The 27,168-nt window shown below is 34.2% G+C and overlaps 1 protein-coding gene across 1 annotated transcript; it reads right to left on the bottom strand.

Annotated features, from left to right (window-relative positions):
* Positions 1-1,578: 1,578 nt before the first annotated feature.
* On the bottom strand, positions 1,579-26,954 carry LOC145694982 (uncharacterized). The gene is made up of 3 exons (XM_081771809.1): positions 23,580-26,954; positions 7,563-7,695; positions 1,579-2,451 (listed from the first exon to the last, which is right to left on the bottom strand). The coding sequence occupies exons 1-3, from the start codon at positions 26,729-26,731 to the stop codon at positions 2,392-2,394; spliced, it is 3,345 nt and encodes a 1,114-aa protein (XP_081627935.1). The 5' UTR covers positions 26,732-26,954; the 3' UTR covers positions 1,579-2,391.
* Between the last annotated feature and the right edge of the window lie 214 nt (positions 26,955-27,168).

Genomic DNA, 27,168 nt, shown 5'->3' with positions numbered 1-27,168 from the left:
CGGTTGAGTTGAGTTGACTTTGAGTTTTACGTCCCGTTCAGCAGCGAGGCTATATGAGACGTGGACCTACTGATTAACGTGGAATCCGAACCACATGAGCTCCCGCCGGGAATCGAACCCAGGTCTCATTTCTCATTCGGTGTTCATGGTACAAGTTAATGGTCACGATGTCCATTTTGTGTCACACCCCCCCCCCCCCAACAATAAATAAAATAATACATACATCTCATAGAAGGTTGATCTCTGCACCTCCCGGACACGTATTTTCTGTCACCCTTCTGATGCACGTGGTGAATCATTAGCAGCTAATATTTTTCATCATTGTTTACAATACACTTTTAAATGAGCCTTACTAGGGATTGCACTTGCGACCTCGCACTCAAGAGGTTCCTTGTGAGATGATAACCGGTTTTAAAAGCGTCCATATGGAGTATATATATATATATATATATATATATATATATATGTGTGTGTGTGTGTGTGTGTGTGTGTGTGTGTATGTGTGTGTTAAATTGGCATTATGTAGCCCATAAAATGGACCAATGGACCTTCATTTTGTAACAAAGCATGATAACTTAATTTCACGTAAATTTTAATTTCCTATCTCACAAATATGAACAGATCTAGTTCATTTTCCATTTTTTATCTTGTAAACTAAACACTCATTGTCTTTCGCATTCAACGGAAAACAGGAAAATATACCAAAAGACTATTTCTGGGTCGATGTTACGAAATAACTATGTAAATATGTCATTTATAAACTTATCAGAGGTTGAAAGAACAGAAGGGCGGTAAAGGGGCACTGCTAAACTTCTGTTTTCACCGGTTACCTAGTTTCCGAAAAGTAATATGTCTTTCATTTCGAAAGCCCTTTATTTCCATATGCTATAAAATGTCGAAGTGCATATGGATTCTGTCATCAATTCTACAACTATTCTCTGCGTGTGGGTGTGGTCCAGACTGCATTGGTGTTTGTTGTTGAGAACCTAACAGGCACTTACGGGGAACATCGGGTTTTTGAGGGAGATTTATAAAAATAATACGTAAGATCAAAGAAAACCATTCTTTCATCAACGAAAAACGATGCTATGCTGTTTTTGTTGCAAAGGTAGTTGCAGGGTAAGGGGAAAAAACAAGGAATGTCCATGCATGTGCTTTGTCCTATCTGTTGGCGACTCTTAGTACTATTTGACTGTATATGCCATGCATGCGTGGATGTAGAAATGTCCATGTAAAAAGGGGCAAAAGATTTAATAACCCTATCCTTTGTACGCGGTTTTCAATATTAAAACGCCATTTTCTCGAAAATGCACTTTTGTGACATTCCTTCTTTTTTTCCCTTATCCTTCAGTTTACTTCGGTAATAAATTACGATCATAATGCTGTTTTTCGTTGCCATCTGCGGGTTTGTGTACCAAACTGTGATATGATATTGCTTATATAAAACGCTGGATTTATACTATTCAATTTTGTATAACAGTTCACAAAAACCAATACCCACCACCTCACTGAGTTCACTTAAAGAAAATCCAGTGTACGATATGAATTATAAAAATAACACACGTGCAAGAATTAATTTGTATTTTCTTTTTATTTCTCATTTACGAGATTAAAACATCCTTACTTTTTTCGTAACTGTACAATATTTATATAAGTACATTACAAACAGCAAAATAACAGCTTATATTTTTCTTTTACACATAAGCCCTTTGATTACAGAAACTTCTTTTTTTTTAACACCATCAACACAGTTTCAACAATAAACACAAAGCACTTTCATAACTCAGTTGAATATTTTTTTCTTCAACATTCACGACTTGTCTAACCCAAATAATCAAGTTATCATGAAACTGAAACTAAGCTATTTGCACGTATTGCGGAGTTTGTGTTGAGATGTTGTATATATATAATTTATATATATATATGTATAGGAGAACAACTGGAATACAACACAGAATTATTTAACATTGGCAAGTTGACCAGAATATTATAGTATATATTTATTTTTCTTTTATGTCCCTGTAATTATTAGATCAGGGATTTAGTTTTATCTTTCTCTTTGGTATTTGTAAGTAGTTCTTTATTGGTCTTGTGAAAACGCTATTCACGATCCAACTGTTTTACTGAACACATTATATAATATGTATGTATTTCTGCATCAACATTACATATTTCATTTTTCCTACAGAGAAAAAATAACAAGAAATTACAGTAAAAACTTTATTCATTATTATTATTTACGCATTTGATAACCGGTTGAGCAGAAAACATGTAATACAAAAATTAACAGATGAAAAACAGGAAAAAGATTGTCCATTGAAAAACCAGTAATATGAAAAATTATTACTATTATTTTTTCTTCGCTTTTATTCTCTATTATAAAGGCTAATTTTACTGTGATTTTAATTCGTTGCCGTTAGGTGATCCCTCTTCCGGTGATTGAGGTTCGTCCTGCAATAAAAGAATTATATGTTGAAAGAAGAACAAAGGAAATTCGAATAAACAGTGAAGTATATTTACTGTTTAATGTAATATGTAAATACTGAATACTGAAGAATAAATACTGAAGAAATATGTAAAATATATTTACTGTTTAATCTATACATACAGTATATAATGCGGTCTTTGTTGCAGCACAGGAAAGGTAAATTCAAAGGTATGATAGTGAAAAGAAAGCACACTCATTGACGTAATTTGTTATAAATATGGTCTGTTCAAAGAACACATGAAAGTGCATGCATATATATATATATATATATATATATATATATATATATATATATATATATATATATATATAGCACGTGAATATATGCATTAAAAATCAATCGACAGGTACGAAATTATCGTAAATCCTTCGTACTAAAAAAAAAAAAAAAAAAAACTAATAAAGAGAACAACTAAATAATAGCAAGATAATATAGATTGAATTTTGCATTGTAGACACTGTAGGAAAAGGTGCTGGATATCTGATGAATTCAAGGTGGACCATTTATCTTAAAATGCCCTTGTATCTTTTAAGTTAAGAGATAAAGTCGGATGAAAGTTTGCAAATATACAAATACCGACACGGGAACATTGTTTGACGTACTTTTCAATGTTGCCAAACCAACATAAACTTGTTGCTTTTATAAATGGTATTACGTCAGCTTATTACATGTTAAATGAAAACTCACAATACCATATTTATTTTTCAGTATTACATACTAAAAGGACTACAATGTCACAAACATGGAAAAACAACCGAAATTTGTAGGCTTCTACAACAGTAATAACGTGAGAAAGATGGACAAGGCAATGTACATAATTTGTATCTTAGTACTGAATACTATGATCCTGATATGACGTGTTTTTCTAAGAAACAGGAACAAAGTTACAAAGGATCGAAAATTTGGCCTTTTTTAAAGGGGGATTTATTTTTTAAAAAAACTGCTTATATAAGTACGACAATCAATCACATAGATATTTTCAATAGATCTAAAGATCGTAATTCTGTTTACAGCAATTTGATATTGTCCTAATGTTATAGAAGAAGAAAACGACGGTTTTTAAAAAAAATAATTACCCACAACTACGCCATTTTAGAAGTATAGCAATCACTGGCCATGTTTTTCATATCTCTGGAAACGCACGAGATGTCAAATTGCGGTAAACTGTATTATGATCTTCACCTTAAATAAATCCCTCCTATCGAGACCTATTGTAAACCATCTGAGATTCGATGTGACATATCTAAACACTTTTTCGAAATAAAACCATTTGAGAAAAGTAAATTCTGAATCCTTTCTAACTTTGGTCCTACTTGTTAGGAATACGTCATAACATGAACATAGTATTCGACATGCATTGACAAGCCCATGTTACTTGTGTTATTACTGTTGTAAAGGTCTCCAAAATTTGGATGTTTAAGACATGTTTTTGATAATGTAGCGTCCTTTTTGTAACACTAAACAATAAATATAATACTATAAGTTTTCGCTTAACATGTAGATTTGAGATTTTTAATAAGCAGACGTAGCGCCATTTAAAGAACACAACTTTATGTCGGGTTGTAACACTGTTAATCTGGTGGTTGGAGCGTGTGTCAATGTTCCCCCTATCGATATTTGTATGTTACAAAATTTTCATCAAATTTTGTCTACTAGTTTAAAAGTTTCGACAACGATGTTTCAAAAATGGTCCACTCGGAAGTTAATTCTTGGCTTGCAAAGGATCTCTACTAATTGTAATTATGTTTACAACTGCTGCATACAGTAGTGGTAGCCAAGACCTTTCAAAATTATGTTAATGTTGTGTTAATTATTGCATTTCTTTGAATACAATTCCTTTTTTGTTTAGTTAGTTAAACACAAATAATATCACAATTTAGCACCTTCTTAAAATAAAAATTTGCAATTAATGTACAAAAATCAATTGATATTGAGACTAGTAGAAAAGAATGAGACCGATCCATTACATGAAACATTTCTCGCGAAGTGGAAAAGTGAGCGACTATGGTACAAGTAATTAACAGTCTCGCGCTGTTGCCATGCGAAAGCAACTTTCTAGCGAATTGGAGCTACGGGGAATTAGTGGTATTTCCTAAGTGTCGTAGGTACTCTCAACAAGTGTAGTGCTCTTGTGTTATCACAAAGTATGATTACAACACAGTAGTCGACAATCTGGTTTCTGTGGAAACAAGGGATAGCAAGACTAGAGATTGTGAGTAGGTTATGGGCAGAAAAGTAAAATGGATTGACTTCGGGAAGAAGCAGTTTTGAGTTTTCCTGGGGCAAAAATTAAGCTTCTGACCAAAACATTGCAAAATTAATCTTTAAATACATTTGTTTCTTACTTTTGCAATGACCGAATATATGTGATCTAAATTTAAGGTAAAAATTATATACACCGGCCATCGCGGGGTGGCTTCAGCCACACTGAAAATAGCATCACTTTCGAAAACAAAAACTACTGCACTTCATGTCAGTGAAGAGATAGCTATTCATTCACAGCTCCCTGTGAACCTTAAATTCCACCAATCTGTGACAAGCTGTTTGGATTCATCATCATTCACAGGGTAGATGAAATATGACACTTTGCAAGTGATCTTCAATGCATGAAAAGGTCTCGATAGGACATAGGAGTGAATCGGTTAGTAACATTTCCACTGTATAAATGGACCTTTCCAACCCTCAGTGACCTATCAACATGCTTGTACTTGATTTTAACGAGTCCATAACAACTTTCAGGTAATTCACAACTAGTATGACTATCAGTTAAGATTTTTCTGTGTCTATCATTCTGTTTTGATGCTTGTGAATTTTGTCTATGCAAGTTAAGTACGGTTTCGACGGTCTTCCGCATGCTTAATTCCCTTGTAAGACTTCTCGAATTGCAAAAATCATCCTTTCTTCATTGTAGCTGAAGATAGCTGCGTCCGAAAACCACTTTAGTACAGCTCCTAGGCGTGGCCGAAATAATCCCACCTAGTAGCGAAATTTCACTAAGGCCCATTATTTTTATACACTAACGGCAGTAAATTAGTCAAATCTTTTCACACTCCAGAGAAACGTTGTAGTTTATGCTTGACATTAGTTCAGAACTGGTCGGATTAGAAACACAAAATGTACACTAGTCTTTATCGTGCAGTCTCGTGATACATTTCTAAGAATTGTTTGTCCCAATGTTTTAAAGTAGACAATGAATATATTGCTGTGTGTTCTGTACTTTAAATATATTAAAATTAACACGCAGCGTTCCTGGTTTGTGTAATTAGAACCAAAATAAAGTTTTACGAAATCGGCCAGAATACCCCGATTTATGGCACTTAGTCCAAATAAAAGGTACGATCACGACACTAAACTTTCTCGCTTCTCTTTCTTGAATAAAATCATGTTATGCTAGATACTACTAAATTTACTTATGACATATGAATAAAATATCCTAAGTCACTAACTGAACGCATAGAATATATTATAAAATTAACATTATACTAACTCTATGTGTTCCAGCAGTGATAAGTAATATTCATTCTTAAACTTCTCATTAATATTTCTGGCGTAAATCTCGTGTCCTTCATCGGGGTGTTTTAATGTCGTGCTTTTAAGATAAATTCTAACGATGTTAGTTATTAACTTCGGTAGCACTCACTAATTTTAAATCTAATCTTATCACAATTCTTTAAACAGTAACAGACTATCTATAGCAATAAAATGAGTCTATTTTCTGTATATTATATATTATCCTAAAGTGCAGCTTTTTCAGTCAATACAGGATTAGAACTATTTCAAGTTGACGATACCTATATGAAGAAACTTGTCAAAAAATTAGTTTAAAAACGTGTCTTCTTATACAGTCTTCAATACCAAAAGCTTACTCATCACTGCTCAAACACATAAGGTAAGAATTATATTAAAAATGACCTGAGTCAATTTTGAGAAAATCTTCCAAAAAAAAGTGTAAATTATTAAATTACTATGTATGAATTTTGCAGAAATTAATTACGTCATATTGTAAGGTTGTTAGTGAAACATTTAGTTTTGAAATATGAACAAAATTGCCTGAGTTGCTTCTGAGAAAACTGGCTGAAAAGAATATATCCCCAACAATAAATTATCCCCCCCCCCCATTTTTTTTAAATGGCTTGACTGAAAAATGACCATTAGCAATATATCATAATACGTACACCATATTACAAAATTTGTTATGAAATATTTGATTTATGAAATATAAACAAAATTGAGAGCAGTTTTCGAGTAATCAGCGACTTTTTACTTTCACCCTTCAGTCAACTACTTTTAGTTTTGGGGATAGGAAGACAATTAAAAAAGCTCTTCTAGAAAATCTTACAAAAACCAGTACAGGCCTAATACAATTGTTAATAACAAGCCTTAAATTACTTATGTATGGTTAACTTGTATGAGTCCATAATGAGCTCTTAAGTTTAAAATTTGGTTCGGGCATGCTGAACGGTATGGACAATAGGCGGGTGTATATTACATACACTGTGACCGAAAAACAGACATCCAAAAGTAACTTTTTTTGGAGGGAAAAGGATGTGGGGAACATAAAAAGTGAAAATCCTTTGAAATCTTGACTTTCTTTCTTTCTTTTCTTTTTCGATTCCATATTTTCTCCTGTCGTTCGTCGGAAGTGATCAAGACAGGAGATAAATGCAAATAAAGCCATTGCAACTCTGGAACTTATTACATAAACAATTAACACTTTCTGGCCAAAGCTTAACACATTTATTAAAACTAAAATAAAGTGCTACATTTCAACAGATTGTCTGATGAAGACAACATTAAGTTGTTGAAACTGTAACATTTTATTTTAGTTTTAATAAACACGTGTGTTGGACTCTGGTCTGAAAGTTATGCACTTATAAATGCATACGTATATCCTAAGTAATTAAGTATTCCATTCCTTACGTGTCCGCTTTAATTTGTAACGCAAACCGCTAACGTAAATAAAATATATTTAGGTTTTATTAAAAATTCGGCAACTGCTACAATACATTTTTGTTTGGAATATTGTTGTAGCATTTGAGATATTGCTTACAGCAAAACATATTTGGCACGTACTTGGGAAATTATACTGCTTCTATTGCTTTTGACATCCAAGTCCATTCCAAATGGTTTCATGGGTTTCAAACCGTCAGAGTAATCACCTTCTTGCTCTAAGTTATATGGACTGGGATACTCGTAAGAAGAATCACTGAAATGACAAAGAAGCTAATTACTTCTACAACATTATACATCGTGATAATGTAAAATATTTCCTTATGAAAAACCTTCTGGATTCTTATTACTCAATAAAGTCAGTTCGCAAACTTTACTACAATTCAACAAATTGTCCCATTTTTCTTAAGGATAACTAATACATATACAGTGCGTTCAAAAAGTCGCTCCAGAGTGGATTGTGGCAAAAAGATGTATAGAATCACTCCACTACAGTAAATGTTGAAAATTATTCATCTTAGTTTGAAAACACAAGTCAATCCACCTACACATTTTTCGCGAACACTCGAAGTAAAGATTGGTAATAGATAAATTGTGTGTACCTTATAGAACCACTTTTCAATGAATAGTGTTTCACATGTTCTCTATGCTTGTCATCTGCATGAAACATATGTAAAACACATCTGTATTACTAAATATGCAACAGAACTCTGACTGACCTTTGAGCAGAATAACTGGTTACAATGTAACGCGAACCGTCTTTATTGTGCAGAATACGTCTCTATTGAGTTGAACGTTAAAGTCTGGCTTCATTTTTGTCTGTATCAGACATTCGCAAAACAACAACCACATACACAAGAAGAGTTAAAGTTTCAATCCTTTTCTCACAATAACAAGTACCTATATTCACTACGGAAATTCTTTGAACGCACTGTTTAACAGCAAGTTAGCAAACTGAATGATTATCACACAGCAGCTGAGGTTGATTTGACAGTTACTATTAAAAATTACCTTGAATTGTTCTCAACAAAAGCAACATTATTTTGACATTGACGTACTCAACATGCACATACAAAAAAAGATTCATCCAGTATAGTATAACAGTTTCAATTGAAATAAAAAATAAATACATAAGGCGTTCAGTTTAGAAATAAAAGTAATTTAATTACTATTAGCAATATATACTAAACAGTCGTACAACAGCAATAGTAAAACAGTCTTTAGACAGATTCACCAGGTATATAATTGTACTTGATTAGTTCTCTGCCTCTTGACTAAAAGAACGAGAAATATAATGAAAAGTGTCCCACGCAAGTTATACTTGTCCTCTATAAGGTATATTGTAAGGCATAAGAATCGAATTCGTGACTGCACTTTACATATGAACTTTCTTCTATTGACATCAGGGTTAACGTAATCTTACTTCCATGCAACATTCATTCTTCATTTCGGGGCCAATCACAACGTATTATCAAAGGTAATGGCAATCTTGAATTCAAAATATGGTCAGTATTCGGAATACATGTATTCTAGAATTTGTCCACTGATCAAATAATAGAATATTAAAAGTTATATATAATATGTTCCTTTCGTTTTTCGATATTAGTATGCCGTTTATTCCAAGATGGGATACTTTCAATCCTACAAAGGCGTAGTTGGTACGGCATATTCTCACTTCGACTACTGATACAGTTTTGTAAGAGTTTTCACCTTCAATTCTCATATTGCTCTACATTTAACTTTGGTGACATTTATCAGTTTTTAAGTTTCTCCTGCAATATCAAAACAATAAATTACCTGTATGTTTTATCATATTTAATGTTTTCCAACACAATATAATTTGAAGGAGTTTATAATTTCGATCTTATTTAGTATCTGAATTCCCAACTGAATTCCTCGCACACTTTCTCACAGATAATCACTTCTCTCGCTAACATCTTCCTATTTCTAGTACGGATCATTTTATTTTCTAGACCAATTTTGGTGTACCTTTGGGAACGCCTAAATAGTTCTTACGTATCATATATATATATCGCACCAGTCATTATTAATTTATTTTGAAGTTTAGGGAGAACTTTTCTCTATTTAGAAGTGAAAGTACGCTCTATATAGACAATATGTGATTATATGCATTCATGTAATTTATTTTCAATTTATTTCTTATTATATTCTCATATTCTTTTTTAAATACTAACGATGTAATTGCAAACTTCTTATTGATAGCAGACCTATAAAAGCTTAAAATGTATAATAATAATGTTTTAATCATGATCTCTACATATGACCTAAATAATCTTTGCAGCCAAAACCATAATCAAACCCTATTGTTGCACTGAGGAAATTGTAAATTATATACAGACTAACTCAGCTATTGGAAATCCGTTATAGAAAAATGATGGGTGTATGCCATTATTATTAAACTTTAAGTCAATATTTGTGACCCAAGTTTTACCTAATAATAATAATAATAATAATAATAATAATAATAATAATAATAATAATAATAATAATAATAATAATAATAATAATAATAATAATGATAATAACCATAATAATAAAAAGGTAACTAACAACTTGTACAAAGTCCACGGCCTCAATATTGATATATATATATATATATATGTATTGTTTTGTCTAATTATGTTTCGGGCCTTGTAGTTATATTTCGAATTTCAATAACATATACTGAGACTTCAATTTTCTACCCTATCTATAAATGTATTATGTGCAATAATACTGTGACACAACATTTAAAAAATGCATAATTTTCACTACTGTGTAACACTACAATAAAACATTACATTCTCAAAAACAAATTTGGAAGCCAGTGAAAACGCTCCTTAATATCCTTTTAAGGGGACTTTTCAATAGCATATTTTGCTTCTATTTATCTTCAATATAAAAATTTGAAAACTGTCCATGTAGAAGATAAAAGTAAAATAATAAATGGGAAACAAAGTAAGTGTCAAAAATTTAGTCTGTGCAACAAGAACCATGTTGTTAACGAATTTGATTACTGATTACTTAGTTCTTGATTGATTTTCACATATTTTTCAAACAATGGTTATTTCGATTCATTCGACCATTTATTCTTTTCTTTTCTGTTCAATCGAAATCTAATGGAAAGTAACGAACTTGTAAATTTTTTCCTAATTTTTTTATCTTTAAAAAAAATGGAAGACAAGATTTTTATTGTCAATTGCATACCTACAAACAAACTCTAGTAAATACTTATGAAACTATTTTTTTACCTTTTTCAATACACAGGATGTAACTTAATTAATGTAACAAACGTCGGGAGGTGATTCCTGATACCGAGATAACCAAAAAAGATCCTATAAAAACACAGCATATTGGGGATATTGGCAGAATTAGCGAAGGCCGAGAGCATGGAAAACTCAGTAAGTTTGAAGCGGTAGATATAGAAAGTAAACAAGCTTAGAGATGGCGGTCTAGAAAGTCTAGAGGTAGCGCTGATCTTCAATACGTAATTCCTCGGTTCATACACACAGGTGGCGCTTGTGTTCAAGACGCTACAGTACAAGAGTGCGGTCATTGTGCTGCGAATGTTGAATAGGATAAGTGGCAGTGCTCGACTGAAATATGGTGCGTTATTCAAACCGCGAACAGGCCGACATGCTATTTATGTACGATCTTGTAGATGATAATGGGCGTAAAGCAGCACGACTCTATTAGGAACATTTTCCTAACAGACGCCAACCATCATACAGGATGTCTTTATTGGTGCCTGTGTGAAACAGGGACCGTATTATCTGCCCATCTGGATACTGGTCGACCCCGTCGTGTACAGACACCTGTAATGGACGAAGTGTATTAGAAGCTCTGGACAACGAGCCAGGTATGAGTACGAGGGAACTTAGCCACGAAATGCATGTTAGTCACATGACTGTAGGTGCGTTACGTGAAAATGCCTTGTACCCATACCACCTGCAAAGGGTACAAGAAATGACAGAAGAGGATTTCCAACCACCTGAAGCATTCTGCCAGTGGCCATGATTGCCATGACGAGGCCATGTTTGGAAGGGATCATGTAGAGAGATGCACATCCCCATGGTACGGTGTTGTTGTTCATCATCAACACCAATTTGGACGCAATGTATGGTGTGGTATTTTCCATGATCAGCTGATTAGCCCATACATGCTATCCCGAAGACTGAATGGAGTACAGTATTTGACGTTCCTGTAGGATACACTGCCCGAATTATTGGAAAATGTTCCCCTAACGATTCGCTGCAACATGTGCTAAATGCATGATGGGTCTTCCCCATTCTTTGTGTATGTCCGCCTGTGGTTGAACAACAAATTATCAAGACGTTGGATCGGGCGTGGCTGTTCAGTGCATTGACCTGGCAGTCTCCGGATCTGAATCAACTGAATTTTTATCTGTAGGGACAAATGAAAGGTATAGTGTATGTTACTCCTGTCAACGGCTTGGAACAGCGTATCCATAACCCCTGTGTAGCTGTCTCTATGACCCAGGTATCTTCGAACGGGTTTTCCAATTCATGATCCGGCGTTGTCAAGCATGCATTGCTGTCTACGGCGGACACTTTGAACACCTCCTGTGATGTGCTCGACGAACCTACGTTTGTCTCTCTCTGCATGTCGATACCTACGGCTTCGAACTTAATGTTCCCACGCTTTCGGCCCTCGTTAAATCTGCCAATATTCTATATGCTTACAGTGCATTTTGCTTATCTCGGTATCAGGAATCACCTCCCGTCGTTTATTACTTAATTAGGTTACACCTTATATATATATATATTAGGGTGGTCCTTACTTTTCGATTTCCGATTTTTTTTTTCTCAATCCCTAAATTGGTTCCATATCAGACCAAATTAATCCGTGAAAAAAATTGGCTCAATTGAAGAATATTTAACCAACCCCCAAGCGACCTAACTTCTGAATGCATTTACAATATATGGAAAGTTTGGAGTAGACACTTGTAACTTTGAAACGGCTGAAGGGAAAGGGAACATATTTCGGATAGAGGTAGTTGAGGTAGATCCACAACTGAAATAAGCACTTCCAACAACAAAAATAAATTCTGGAATCCAATCTTACACGATGATATTATGGACTTACATAATTTGGTATCCACATTATAAAGGACAGAACAGCTTCAATGTATCTTTGGGATGAAAGCATTGGAAAACGAGGCTCTGTTGAAATTTTAACGTGTTTTATACACTATGTTGAAAGCAAAATACCACCAGACGTAAAGACATTATGCATTTTCAGTGATAATTGCAGTGGCCAGAATAAAACTTTGAATATGGTTTTGATCTGCCTCAGATACATCCATGCTGACCATTTCTCAAAAACTTGAACACGTCTTTATGGTTCCCGTCCACCCCTATCTTCCTTGTGATCGTGATTTTAAGAATATAGAATTATATCTTAGGAGAACAGACTGTTTACCGGGATTCAATATGGCCAACTTCTAAGAATTTTCAGAAGGAAGAACTCTTTTGATGTCATTATGGTAAAGAAAGAACAGTTTAAAGATGTAGAAATTTTGCAACATCACATAATGAAGCGGGAAGTTCTTGACGCCAAGTTTTCACAGGGAAGAGTTATTGTTTTATCCAGGAACTACACAATAGGATGGCATTAAACCTACTTACAGCGGAGAACCTTATCAGGTAAATTAATAAAAAAAAAAGAAAGAAAGAAAGAAAGACATGTAAAGTCTTTCATCATTTCAACCTTTCGACAGTCAATCTACCGAATAAGTACACTAAACCTGTAATTATTTCACCAGAAAAACTTGCAGATTTTCACTTACTTCTTCCTTATATATGCCCGCAAATCATAATGCATACTTCAATAATATATTTACTTGTCAAGAAAATATGGATCACGCACCAGAGGGAGAGAAAGAGGTGGCAGTAGATGATGATACTTTAAATTATTACTGACATACTCATGGTTCCTCACAGCACAGCCCAACCTGGACCAGCTCAACTTCGGTGAGATAAAATGTATACTTTTTGTTTATTTATTTATTTATATTCGCTTTACTATTTACTAGCTGAAATACCCATTCTTTGCATGACGCTGTATTTGGAAGTCAACGCCTGTGAGAGTATCACCATCAATCTCAGCGACCGCAAAAACTATGGATCTGACACTAATATCCGTCATTTTCGATTATTTTTTACATGTCTCGGTAACCCGCCTTCCCCCTCGCTGCAAGTGAACCCCGGCCCGCATACAATGGTAGCTGAATTTGCAAGTCATCGCTAATGGAAGTGTCACCATTGATCTCAGCGACCGCGAAAACTATGGATTTGACAGTAATGTTGGTCATTTTGGATCATTTTTACATATCTCGGTATAACTCCTCCCCCTCAACCTGGTTCGCAGCCAAATGGGGTGAATGCGATCCGAGTTTCACCATTGATCTCAGCGACCGCGAAAACTATGAATTCGACACTAATATCGGTCATTTTCCTTTTACATGTCACGGTAAACGGCCCCCTGACATTCCCCCTGGTTCGAAATTTGAAAAAAAAACTTCGTCTTGGTCTGATGCTTGGACCAAGGTGCCGGTGACCAAAAGTTGGTAAGTCTGGTCCCCAGGCCGCATACAGACAAACAAACTCTTTATTTTATTTATATTAGATTAATATTTGAAAAATATTAATATTAGTTAAAGTATTTCTTGTAAATTGCTAATTTTACAAGAAAATAGTTTTAGCTACAATACACACGAATGCATACTTTATTTGTTTAAGCAACATTGTGTATAAAGTTAGCGTTCAAAAACCTTGACTATGTCAAATAGCATTTTACAATCATAATTTACTGTATAAACGCGTTAGATTCACATCCGAACAGTTCTCTATGGCCGTGTCCAAAAGTGCATAGTGCACACTTCGAGGATGCACACTCGAAGTCTACAAATGGAGTGCACACTAAATAGTGTACACTTCGTCAAATTAGCTTTTGATCTGCACTTGATTTCAACGCCTCATCGTGGTGGAACATGTAATATTGATAACAAAAGAAGGGACAATTTCGCGTATTAGATTTTTTTTTTAAAAAAAAAAGATGAATGACTTTCCAATTATATTAAAGATAAACATATCGTACAGTTTGACTATATGGGGTAACCAAAAAATGACACTTTCTTTCATGTATGCAACAGCTTCAGCTTTGCCGTACCTGCAAATATTTGTCATTTGCGATCTTTCACGTGCAGATTGACAAGAGCGGATATATATATATATATATATATATATATATATATATATATATATATATATATATATATATATATATATATATATATATATATATATATATATATATTAACAAATAAAACACAGTTCTGACCAGAGCAGAATGAAATATATTAAAAACTATACTTACAATGTGTTACAGTTTCAAGGACCTAACGTCCTCTTCATCAGACACCAACACTGTATATAATGTGTGTGTTGTCTTATGTGCACAATAAACTCGTAACTGCGTAAAAACCACTAAACTATTGCTGATATATTCATTAATCCCCCGGAAGAACAGTAGCACTGGTGATTAGGGCGCTGATGACACTGTTGCAAAGTAGCTTAGGAGTTTTATTGCAAGCGAAAGTAGGCAAATAGCAAGAACGTTAGGACTACTGAGGGGGAGCGCTATTTACAATAATATGGCCCTACTTTGGGAGAGAGTTCATATTGGGTATAAATGCTTCCTGTACGGTAGATTACACATAAATGACACTATAGTTGTTGTAGTTCTACTGTATTACTTCAGTTACAGGCATACTGATTGGACTATTTCTGCCATATTGCGCTAGTAATGAAGTTCCTTAGATGTTACTCATTCTTTGTAAATCTATAGATTTTACTCGTAAATTTTCTAAATAGTGTCTCCATATTCTTAATCTACACCAAAAGTTAACACTTGCAAGAATGACAAGGAAAGAAATGGTGGAGTTGAACAACATTTACAGGAAAAAAACTATTATGTCACTATGAAATACCAATTTACAAGAATCACTTATACTCAAGGTGGATAATCCTAACTAAAGTAATATGGTAAAAATAACAAAAAATGGAAAACTACTATCTTATAAGCCCGCTTAATGGAGACCTGTACATTGTATGCACTTCAACATTTGCGTGCACTTTACTACGCTTTCGGCGCCCTACATCTCTCATTTGTTATACACCCGCTGTCCTTCCTACATGCTTCCCACTGCGAAAACGGTTACTCAGTTACGAAACAAATCCCTTCGTCCAAGTATAACCATAAAAAAAACTAATAATAATATAATAAGAACTTTATGAAAATTAAGAGACGGTTTTATGAAAAAATACAGTATGTATATGTAATGGCTCATTGTTCAACTATACGGAAGTAATTATTTGTTCATAATCGTTTCACACTTTTTCGATTAAACCTTAGTAAAACTTTAACCGCATTTTTCTCAAAACTAGCTTTGGGCGCATACATCTTTACTATTCTAAGGGCCTCATATATTGCAAATGCATTTAGAAGTTTAGGTCGCTTGGAGGTCAGTTAAATATTCTCCAATTAAGCCAATTTCTTTCACGAGTTACTTTGGTCCGACATGGAACCAACTTAGGAATTGGAAACTTTTAGGCGTTGGAACCAAAGAAATTCGAAAAAAATCTCCACATAATTAGGAACCACTTTAAATATATATATATATACAGGCCCGCAACCAGCCACAGAGATTTGGGTGGGGCCAAGTCACTATAGATTCTCTTACACATATCTAAATTGTGTTTTCTGTGTTGAGGTCTGGAAGGGCCACGAAAAGTTTAGGGAGCCAGCCCCCCCTCTGGTTACGGGCAACTAAACTGAAAGCTAAACAACAGCTTACTAAAGTAATAATATTTTGTTTCATGATTTGTTATTGTTTCTATGTTGTTGTAACTTAATTTAAAAGCCTTTATTATGTTTATGTTGTTGAAAACCTGACCATCCAACCTTCTTCAAAAAGCTTTGTATTCTTATCCACAAATAGAACTAAATCAGACAAAAACGATTCCTTTTGGCTAACTCAGATGTTATTGAAGCTAAAATATTAAAATTGTACCTATGGTTGTGAGAGAATTTGACGGCCAGGTTCTTTGAATAGCACTGTACATATTAAAGCTGAACATGCTTACTTTACGTTAAAGGTGATTTTCATATTAAGCGAAAAATATGTATGAGAGAAAAATAACGAGACTATTACTAAATACATGTAATTATTAGAAATAGTACTCTTATCAACACAACCACAGGAAATGGCAAAACAAGATGAAAAATAATAAAACTATTAGATGCCCATGCAATAACTACTCCATGCACATGCAAAACTAGTACAGCAGGCAAACATCACCAGAATGAAATTGCAGCTTTCCTTACTGGTAATCTATAATTAAGGGACAATAGTACTTCCTATTATTCTTTCACTCACTTTAAGCTGCTTAATATTTTTATATACGTAACAATCATAACAATGGTTACACTACATTTTTTTTTTTTAATATACACACCTCACAAACCATTTAACCACTAACTTGCACTCTTTCACTTAAACCATATTCATATATATTACATTTAAGACAGTATCTAACATATAGAAACTAAACATATGTTTTTATTTTTATCAGCCCTTCGATAGCAACCATAATAATTAAGTGCAAAAAATATCCGAAGGTCTTATGTTTACAGTTAATGGTTTCCGGTTTAAGAAGTGAAAGAAACTGTTATTTTATACATCTATAATTTAGAAAAGAAATCATAAAGAATAATAGTTTCTCTGTTAATTTCGTCGTTGGCACTCAGTAATGTCAACCGTCATCTACGATTAAGTCTTACGAAGAAGAATCATAGTTTTTCTACATGTAATAAGCATGTGTATAAAAATTAATATAAATCCTTATTACATTTTAAGAACTCATAAATCTTCAAGTTTGTTTTCTCCAGTTTGCAAATTTGCGTGCTCCCAATCATGCAGTGCAATTTATACCCGTTTATGTTTAGACTGAAACTTTACAATATACAATGTAGGCCTATGTATTTGCGTTCAGCTGATCACAACATTTTTCAAGTCGAAAACAACATGAAATAATCAAATATATAAAAAAAAAAATTAAAAATAAAATAAAAAACGCCCAGATCTCTACCAACACCTGTTCATCATGCTTCCATGCTCGAACTAAATGGAATTCACTAATATTTACCATAGGGTGGACCACAGTTCCCTATTAATTTTTATATACTTATCACTGGAAAATTATCTTCGTTAGACTTAAAATACGCCTACTATTTTAAACTTTCTTCTTCTTCATAACTGTATTACATTATAAATTCCCTGCCAATTAACTGATTATTTTGTTTAATTTTTACACACAGCTAAATTTTTTAATGTCCAAGTGTGTACTCTACCTATGAATAATGAACTCTACCTATGTACTCTACCTATGAATGCATTTTACAATTACACAACCTCCAATTCGAAATACTTCTGATATTCAATCTACGGCGTTATTACAAAAGATTGTCGAGGTTTCAGTATTGCTTTGTATAATCCCCATATATTAACAAGGAAATCTTTTTCTTCATTTAAGTTGGTTTCAATAGTTGCGGATTTGATCGTCAGAAGATGGCTTTTCCAAGATGGTGACAAATTACAAATAGAAGGCATTTCGTGTTCAACCTTCATTAGAGTCGTTTAGTTAGAGCATCATTGTCCAAAAACACTTCAGCACTCATTTTATACAGATCCACCGTCTGCTAACTCCATCCGTAGATGATGTACTCAGTTTCGAGAAAAAAGGTTTCTATGCAAAGGAAAGAGAAGTGATGCATCCTCAGTAACAAAAGAGTAAGTGGGCCAGCTAAGGGATATTTTCCAAAGTTATAGAAAGTCAACTGTGAGAGTGAAGAAATAAATGGAATGGCTACTTCCCTAAATAAACAAGAATATTAACACAGAGTGCATCCTATTCTCGTAGTGATGTCAGTGAATTTTTGAACCACCGTTTATCACAGCGATGGACCAGGAGTGGACTTGAAATAATCAGAAGCTATTTTCCTGGCTTTTCCATTCTCCAAACTGAACAGCATGCGATGTTTTTGTGTAAAGTTATGCAAATGATAACCTCCTATTCCTGCAAGTATTTCATAAAGAAAAGTGCAAAATACATCTGCCATTGGCAGCATCACGATTCATGTATTGAGAAAAAATAGTGACGAAATGGACTATGAAATTAATATATGCAGAGTAACCAAAGACACCAAAATCAAGAAAATGTAAATGTTCGAACAAAAACTTCTACAAAAAGTATTTTCTATGAAATAAAAACACAATTCTCTTCATGTTACACGCTTCCTATCTATGCCAAGTGCAGCAAACCCCAACATTCTTTCATAATAACGCTATATTTGTATAGAGATTATAATAATCCATACTTAAAAGAGCATTTCCAAAATCAAACGTGAATGGTTTGTCCTAAATTGCCGAAATTTAATACAAATTCAGTTAGTAATGAAAAAATAAAAAAATATGCTTAATAATAATAATAATTGACTTATATTATGTATTAAACAGACTTACCTTTACGCGTCCTTTAAATGTTTAATGGTTTAATGGACGCTTAAAGGTGAGTCATTTCAGTAAAATAGATGTATATTACTTAACACACACACAAAAAAATTCAAATTTCAATAAAATTATTTGACAGTATATCAATGACAGTAATTCATACTTAAAAAGTAAGAAAATAGGAATATTCTTATTATATTAACATTCTATTGCGAGTATATACCGGCATGCTGTTTAGTTAAATAAATTTAAATAATTATTTTAGCAGTTTAAAAACCAATCACATTTTAAAAAAGTCACACCTAAATAACCGCAACTTAAATTATAGTTTACGAATTAATTTCTAATAATAAATCCTAGATACACTAATAAATATCTTATTACTAAGACACTTGACGAATCACCATGAGAAACTTCATTGCCTTAAATATTGAATTAAAAAAAAATAAACAGGATACTAAACAAAAGAGATTGAAAGCGTACATGCCATTTCATCTGGAACTATATCATGATTATTATTGTTCTTATCTAAGTTAAATTTAATAGTACGTATTTACTTGTATTTCAACAGTACTATTTCATAAATTCTATTGCTATTTAACGTTGAAAGGAAACCACACCACTCGAAGATACTACAAGAATTTTGAAATTACTACAAGATTTTGTAAATAAACCACAGCAATGAGATTTATCTAGATAACATTCGTTTTACATAAAAATGAATTTAAATTAATCATCTCTTCTTTCCTCCATGTTTTGGATAAGCAAATGTGCTCTAGTCTTCTTCAAAATAAGTTTTGCTTCACTTATGATTTTACGAGAGCCTTGCACGTGTTCCATTATTTTTCTCTATCATTTTCAAATCTTTAATGTGCTTTTCTAAATCTTTTCTTTTACACATACGTTAGACTACAAGATGCTTAAAACAACAACGAAGAATGCATTATTTTGTACGTGGCTGTATACTCCTGTCATTACAAGTTGTCATTAAAAGTTGTCCGCTGCATAGTTTTTACAATATGTGTTTCAATAGCCTAAGGAAGAAAGGAATAATTTTTGCATAGGTTGCAGATAATGGATTCATCCATTGTACGTTCAAGAAAGGTTTAATTTTTATTTCGGCAATCGAAAATTACACTGAAATAATTTCTGTACAGCGAACAAGTTTTAATGATAAAATTTATTGGTGCTGAAATTTCTTTTACAAGAATTAAATAACGAAATCTTCAGACTTTTAGTGGTGTTGGTTGAATTTCTAAAATACCCAAACAATTTTAAAAATTCCTCAATACTAACTGTGACGTTAGATTTTGTACTTCAAAAATGGGAAACTTCATGAAAAAATAATTTACTTTAGTTCATAGCATTCAGTAATAAGCTATGTTGTAGACTGTTAATGTTATTCTTTCATCTCTGTTATATTTTGAAAAATGCTAAGTATGATATAATCCAAATAAATATGTTTACGGATATTATTATTACGACAATGAAAAAATTATTCAAGAGCAACTTGGAGAAGATTCGCATGCAATTTGTTATTTAAAAATATACTCATACATCGTTTAGTTCAATACGTATGATCCTTGAAATATATGCCTAAATAAAATATTAATATGATAAGATTATCATTGTGTGTTTTCAATGTGCAGTGTAACCACTATATATATTTTTTTCATATTTAATATCGACTTATCCAAATTATCTTGATATGAAAAAAAACGTGGAAAATATATTTCTGGCAATTGCTTTGTTAACAATTTTATTGTAATTTTAATATTTTAAAATACTGTAATCTTAGTCAAAAATTTTAATAATTAAATTATGCCGATTGATTTCTATAAAATGCTGATCCCAAGCTGTCAAATTAGTGGTTTTATTTTCATGTTTTCTATACGAGACTTATGCATTGTCGAACATTTCTCCGCAATTCCAAGAAATTAAACACTTTTGAAACAAGTTCAAGAAAATAAAATTGCAAAACAGTTTAGATATCGTATGATGAAGGTGCACACTGGTTCACATTTCTATACATTTTCTTGTTTTAATAGTATGCAAAGTAAATATTTGAATTGTGCATTTACCTTCAATTCTTAGTAAACTAAATAAATTAAGATTCATTAACTTATTGCATATAATACGAGGGTTGGGAATAAGTCATTGCAACCCAGTAATATTTCGATAATGGAAGGATGTATTAAAAACGTGTTATATACAGCTGAAAAAGTATTAATAATTGATATTTTGTTGGTAGGAATCATAAAAGAAATCCAAGCAAGCATGTGGCATACACATATATTAATGCACATGTTACTAAAACTCGTCTCATTATGATAAACCCTCAAAATATGTTATGGCAATCCAATAATTTTTAACGATATGTAAATGTGGACGCAAAATGAAGACTGCGGAAGAAAGCCTAACATCAGTACTTTACTCTCTAGTCAATAGATGGATCTGTGTGCTGTACGGATGAGCACGGCACGCTGGGGAAATAGTTTTGAGTCAGTCGCGGTGTAAAATAGAAGTAACTAGAGTAGAACAGCGTTCATAATCAAAGTGGCCGTTCTCCGGGGGTGATATGCGAGTAAGTGTCACCAAGAATAAGTAGAAGTGTTAGGGAATAACACTCTGCCATACTGAACTGTCCCAAGATGAGTAGCAGTTTTTCAGCGAGGACGCCAAGCAACCAATGACATGGGACGGTCAGGCCAGCCTGTGAGTTTGTGAACCGATGTGGCACATGCCATGTTGCAGAATGAGAAACGATGGACACTTACTGAATTAGAGACGGAGACTGAGGAATTGAGAAGCACACCATTCATAAAAGTTTGACCTAAGTTCTAAACCTACGTAAAGTTGCATCAAAATGGGTCCTACATGCCCTCACGGATTGAAAAATGAACACGATATGCTGTTTGTTCCGATCGCCTACAATGCTATGAGAATGAAGACAACAAATTCTTTTCCAAGATCATTGTCATGATCAAACTCTGGGCAGCCAGGACGTATGAACTTGAGTACAGTCCTCAAAGTGGAGACAACCACGATCACCGCGTAGGCAGAAGTTTTGGGAGAATCTCTCGCCTATACACACGATCGATGATGATTGTGCAATATGACAAAAGGGGAGTACTTGCTTGCCACTTCGTTCCTCATGGCACCACAATCACATCAGCGTATTACAAAGATTTCCTGCAGCGAGATCTATGAAGTGCCGTTAGGGAGAAGCGTCCAGATCTACTACATAATGCAATCATACTGCACGATAATGCAAAGCCACATAAGGCAGCTTGTGTACGGGAGCTATGCGCCAATGGAGGTAGGAGGAGTTAGAACACTCACCGTATTCCAACCGGATTTGTCATCATGTTATTTTAGTCTCATCTCCAAGGTGAAGAAACCACTGAGTGATAAGACAATATGCGCCTGGTCATTAAAAATGCTGTGCGCCAACAGATCAGCCGCTTTAGGCATAGTGCAGTAGACAATGCGGGAGATTATCTTGAGGGTTTATCATAATTAGACAAGGTTTTGTAACATCGATGGCAGCGTACTGTGGATAGTGCGCGAGATTATTTTGAGGGTTTACCATAATGAGATGAGTTTTTGTAATATATGCATTAATACACGTATGTATCACAGGACTGCTTTATATATATATATATATATATATACATATATATATATATGTTTCCTACCAACAAAATATTCTTTATGGATACTCTATTTTATTCTATATAACACATTTTAATACTTTTTTCGATTGTTGAAATATTACTGGGTTGCCACGACTTACTCTCTAACCCTCAATAAAATGGAAATCAGGCTTAAGATATTCCAGACAAAATTAAATAAAGTGAACAAGTAAATTCTGTTTTTCAATAATAATAATAATAATAATAATAATAATAATAATAATAATAATAATAATAATAATAATAATAATAATAATAATAATAATAATAATCATCATCATCATCATCATCATCTGAACATTTATTGTTTTAGTTTAAACATATGAGAATTTAGTACTCTTGAATTTATAAATGTCCTATTGCAACATGTATTCTAACTAATAATAATGAAAACAATTAGCTAATCCGGTACTTATCTATTACATAATTTGTAAATACTTATTAAAGATTTGTAAGGTTAATTCACTATTCGAATCACAATCAAAAATCTAAACTAGAAATGGACAAAACTTGAAGAAATTACTACATATATTTAAAAAAAAATGTAATGGTGCGGCTCTTGCTAGCAAGAATAATATATTAAAGTAAAAAGTTTGATCGATGAAGGGGAGCTAACAATAGCTAAGATACTTAATAGGAATTCTATATTCAAATGTTATCTAGATAAATACTTCATTTACTGGAGCATCACTAAGAATGCTAGGACTTAATCTGGTACCTACTTTAACATAACATTCACAAATATATCGGACTTACAATTTAACACTAACTACCCTACTTTCGAAACTAACTAAGAAGGATTGGCACAAAATATTGTACTACATTATAACAACAAATTTGATACTACGCCACCTCTGATAAGAGCGTCTGTCAGCACCATAGTCTACGTCTAGCCTCGACCCTGAAAGATCCTTTTCTTCTGAAGGCAACCCGTTGGCTTCCACTGAATCTACTTCACTGTGAACAGAAACGGGAGAATTGTTATCACTGTCAGTCGTTTTGTCGGCTGCACCCCCATCTTTATCAACATCCTTTTCAGATACTTGTTTATTTACACTTTCATGACACTCACACTTACAGTCTTCTGGATTCACATAACTATACACCACTCGCTGGTGTCCATGTCCTTTTGTGACCAAGGTTCCCTGAGATGTACTTGATCCGTCAGTCACGGTCTTTGTAGTGTGACCATTTCCCTGAGCTGAAACACTTTCGGGAATATCTATAGTACCTCTTGAGGGAATAGTTTGTATTCTTTTCGGAGGTTTTCGTTTCTCTGGAATTGCTTCGAAGTTGATCCAAGTCTTTGGCGGAAGCGGCGGCTGAGATGCTCTCGGTGGCAACGGCGGCGGCGGAGATTCTGGTGCCTCTTGTTTTACAGTTGGCGGAGAAGGATCTCCCACTCTATCTTGTTTTGAAATTTTCCTATATTCCCTTGGGCTCTGAAGACCTTGTTCAGCAAACTCAACCCAACTTTTGGCAGTAATTCGTCGTGGACTTTTCGCTTTCGTTATAGAATCTTCACGGGGAAGACATATTCGCATTTTCTCTATGCTCTCTTTTTCATCACTACTTGACGTATGACTCATATAATCTTCTAATGAACAAGGATTTATGGGCGTTGTACTTCTTGGTCTTTCGATAGGACACGTTTTGACCTCAGAAATTCTTTGTTTTACAGGTATAATAGGTACGGCTACCGATCTTTCTAAAGGAAGAGTAGTTGGGACATATGGAAGCTCGTCTTCAAATGAATCCTGTAAGAAAAGACCTTTTCTTTCATGATCTGCTTCAACCTCTGGTTCTGCAATGCCTTCTTTAGCTTTAATATATTCAACATCCACTTCTTTCTCCGATTCTGACGAATGATGATCGGTTTCAGGTACGGAAGGAATGTTTTGTAACGTTTCCTGTGACAATGTTTTAGTCTCAGAATCCGGTATTGTTTCAAATTTCGTAGCACCATCCATTTCGGAAAGCTTTTGACTATCTTCTGAGTGTGAATAACCATTATGCATCTCATAACCCGGTGTTACAACTCTATCCTCATCCGCTTCTTGATTCTCTAGTGATTCTTTAGGAACATCAATGCGGTCAATCAGAGGTTTCGAAGTGGGTATAGTTTCAAGTTTATTCTCCTCTCTCTTAATCATCGTCGGAGGAGACTTTTGGCTGCCGTCAGATTCTCTCGAAATAATAGATTTATCCGTGGCTTTAAATTTTTCACTTTCTTCTTCAACCCTTTCTATTTCGTGTTTAGGTTTTTCTGTATTACGATGTCGTTTCACTTGGGAAAGTACACTTGTGGACGCGCTAACATGCTGACTCTCAGCCTCACTTCGAATCATCCCGAATTCAGAGGGTTGGTAATTCCCTTCTGAATTAAAAGTAAACTCGACATTGGTTATTGTGTCACTTATTTTGGATTCGGGTGATGCAATTTCAGGTGAAACCACATCACTATCTGTTGTCTTACCGCGTTTCTTATCTTTCTTTTTAAACAACGATGAAAACACACTTTTGTTTTTACTATCCTTCTTCCCTTTAGTGTCCACTTTCTTATCTGTCTGTTCTATTGTTGCGCCTCTTTCCCTACTCTTACTTCTTGATCTACTACGTTCACGCAAACCTTCACTCGCTTCTTTTAGTTTACTGGTCAACGAACTCTTTCTCTTACCCAACGGAGGTGACTCGGGGCTCAGAGGACCATCTGACCTCTTAAATAGACTAGTTAATGAAGTTTTTCGTGATGTAGAGGGAGATGGTGTCCTTGAACTTTTGTCTGTTTCACCATTTCCCGATTTCTTAAGGAAAGTATGCCTTGCAAGTTTGGGAGATGCAGAAGGAGTGGCGGTTAGCGACTTAGAACCCATTTCTCCCATGCTTGAAGACATTGACACTGGTTTTGGAGTTGTTGGACGAGATTGTGATTTTCTAAACGGATCAACTGGCTTTGGCGGCGTTTCTTTCAAAACCTGAGGAAAAGATTGCACTGGTTTAGTTACCTTCCCAGAATTCTGGAGATCCAATGTGGCAGGTTTTTCCCTCTCCAGAGCTTGTGTTTTGTGACAGTCACCAACTTTTTGTGCAGCACTTTGAATATCGGCTTTAATTTCTCCATCAACTCTTTTATGAGATTCACTACCTACAGCAGCTTTTGCAGATTCTACTTTCTTGGACAGAAGAACTTTTTCAAGAGATTCGGTTTCGTGTTTAGGTTCTGCAGGAGGAGAATCGAGTTCCATACTTGGCGTAGGGATAGGTTTGTTCCCACAAAAAGATGTTTCAAGAAGCATTTTATGAGGAGATGGTGATCTGCGTCCACTTAACAGTCCAGAGGTGCTTGAACCACCAGACATTGCTGAAGCAACTGAGAGACCAGATGCACCTGAAGCCCCAGAACCACCAGATGCAACAGAACCTATTGAAGATAACCGACTTGTCCTACCGCTTATTGATAAAAACGCATCACTGTACACACTACACGCTGAATCTTTTCTTTCTTTGCCTTCTTTTTCACTCTGTGCCTCTAATTCATACTTAAAAATAGTTTGTTTTCCTTTTTCTTTTCTTCTCAACAGTCGATCTCTTTTGCTTTGTGCCTCTTTCTCATCGCCATGGTAGTCAAGCTCTTCTGTGCTGGAGCGGAGATCTTCTGCACCTTCTTCTTTAAATCCAAGACCCATGTTCCCTGTAAACAGTTCTCGTTCTGGTGTACTATCCCTGCTGTCACCACTCTCGTGGTGAGACGAACTGCTGGCTCGTGATATGTCAATTCTGGGTGTAGAAGGTGTCTGGAGGCTTGGAGCAACAGGTACAGGAGACATCAATGTTCCGTCGGACGCCATTTTTACATCCTCTTTTATTTCGGGCAAAGGGCAAGAGACTCTCTCTTCAGGGCTTTCTACTTCGTCACTAAGGTCTTCAAAAGAAGCGAATGGAGCCGGTCCCATCCTCCGTTGACGCGACTGGTAGCTGCCTCTCTTCTTCACAACTGAAGCCATGATCAAGTGAAGATGGCGGGTGGTGGTGCCAGGTACGTTTAAAGTGTTGATATATTGGTTGAGACATGGGACACAAAATCCATAGTCACACTATCATAGTAAACGGCTCCATGTGTTGGATGGAGTATCTTCCATGTCATGTACTTCGGATCCACCACATATTGGTCGCTTCATTCTTCACATTGGAAACCTATACAAGAATAAAATAACATATTTAAGTATTTAAATTCAGAGAATTGGATAAAATAACAATATATGTACAGATAAACGAAATAAATGAAATATACATTTTATAAACTTTTGTATGAACGATGCTTACAAACTTTTTTAAAAATGCAAACTTGAGTTCCCTATTAATAAAATTCATATTCTAATAAATATAACTTCAATATAATAAAAATAATTATTGAGTATACCTTTATTTTTTAAAATATTTT

The sequence above is a fragment of the Thermobia domestica genome, chromosome 9 (genome assembly GCF_964235325.1).
Source record: "Thermobia domestica chromosome 9, izTheDome1.hap1.1, whole genome shotgun sequence".
Lineage (NCBI taxonomy): Eukaryota > Metazoa > Arthropoda > Insecta > Zygentoma > Lepismatidae > Thermobia > Thermobia domestica.
The sequence above is the reverse complement of the archived record's forward strand: the minus strand, read 5'-3'. Positions and strand labels throughout refer to the sequence as shown.

Coding starts and splice junctions, on each gene's coding strand:
- LOC145694982 (XM_081771809.1), bottom strand. CDS start 26,731: ATGGCTTCAGTTGTGAAGAAGAGAGGCAGCTACCAGTCGCGTCAACGG. Junction 7,696..23,579: donor GACAGACGCTCTTATCAGAG/GTGGCGTAGTAT, acceptor TTGTCATTTCAG/TGATTCTTCTTACGAGTATC. Junction 2,452..7,562: donor GAAGCAGTATAATTTCCCAA/GTACGTGCCAAA, acceptor CTTTTATTGCAG/GACGAACCTCAATCACCGGA.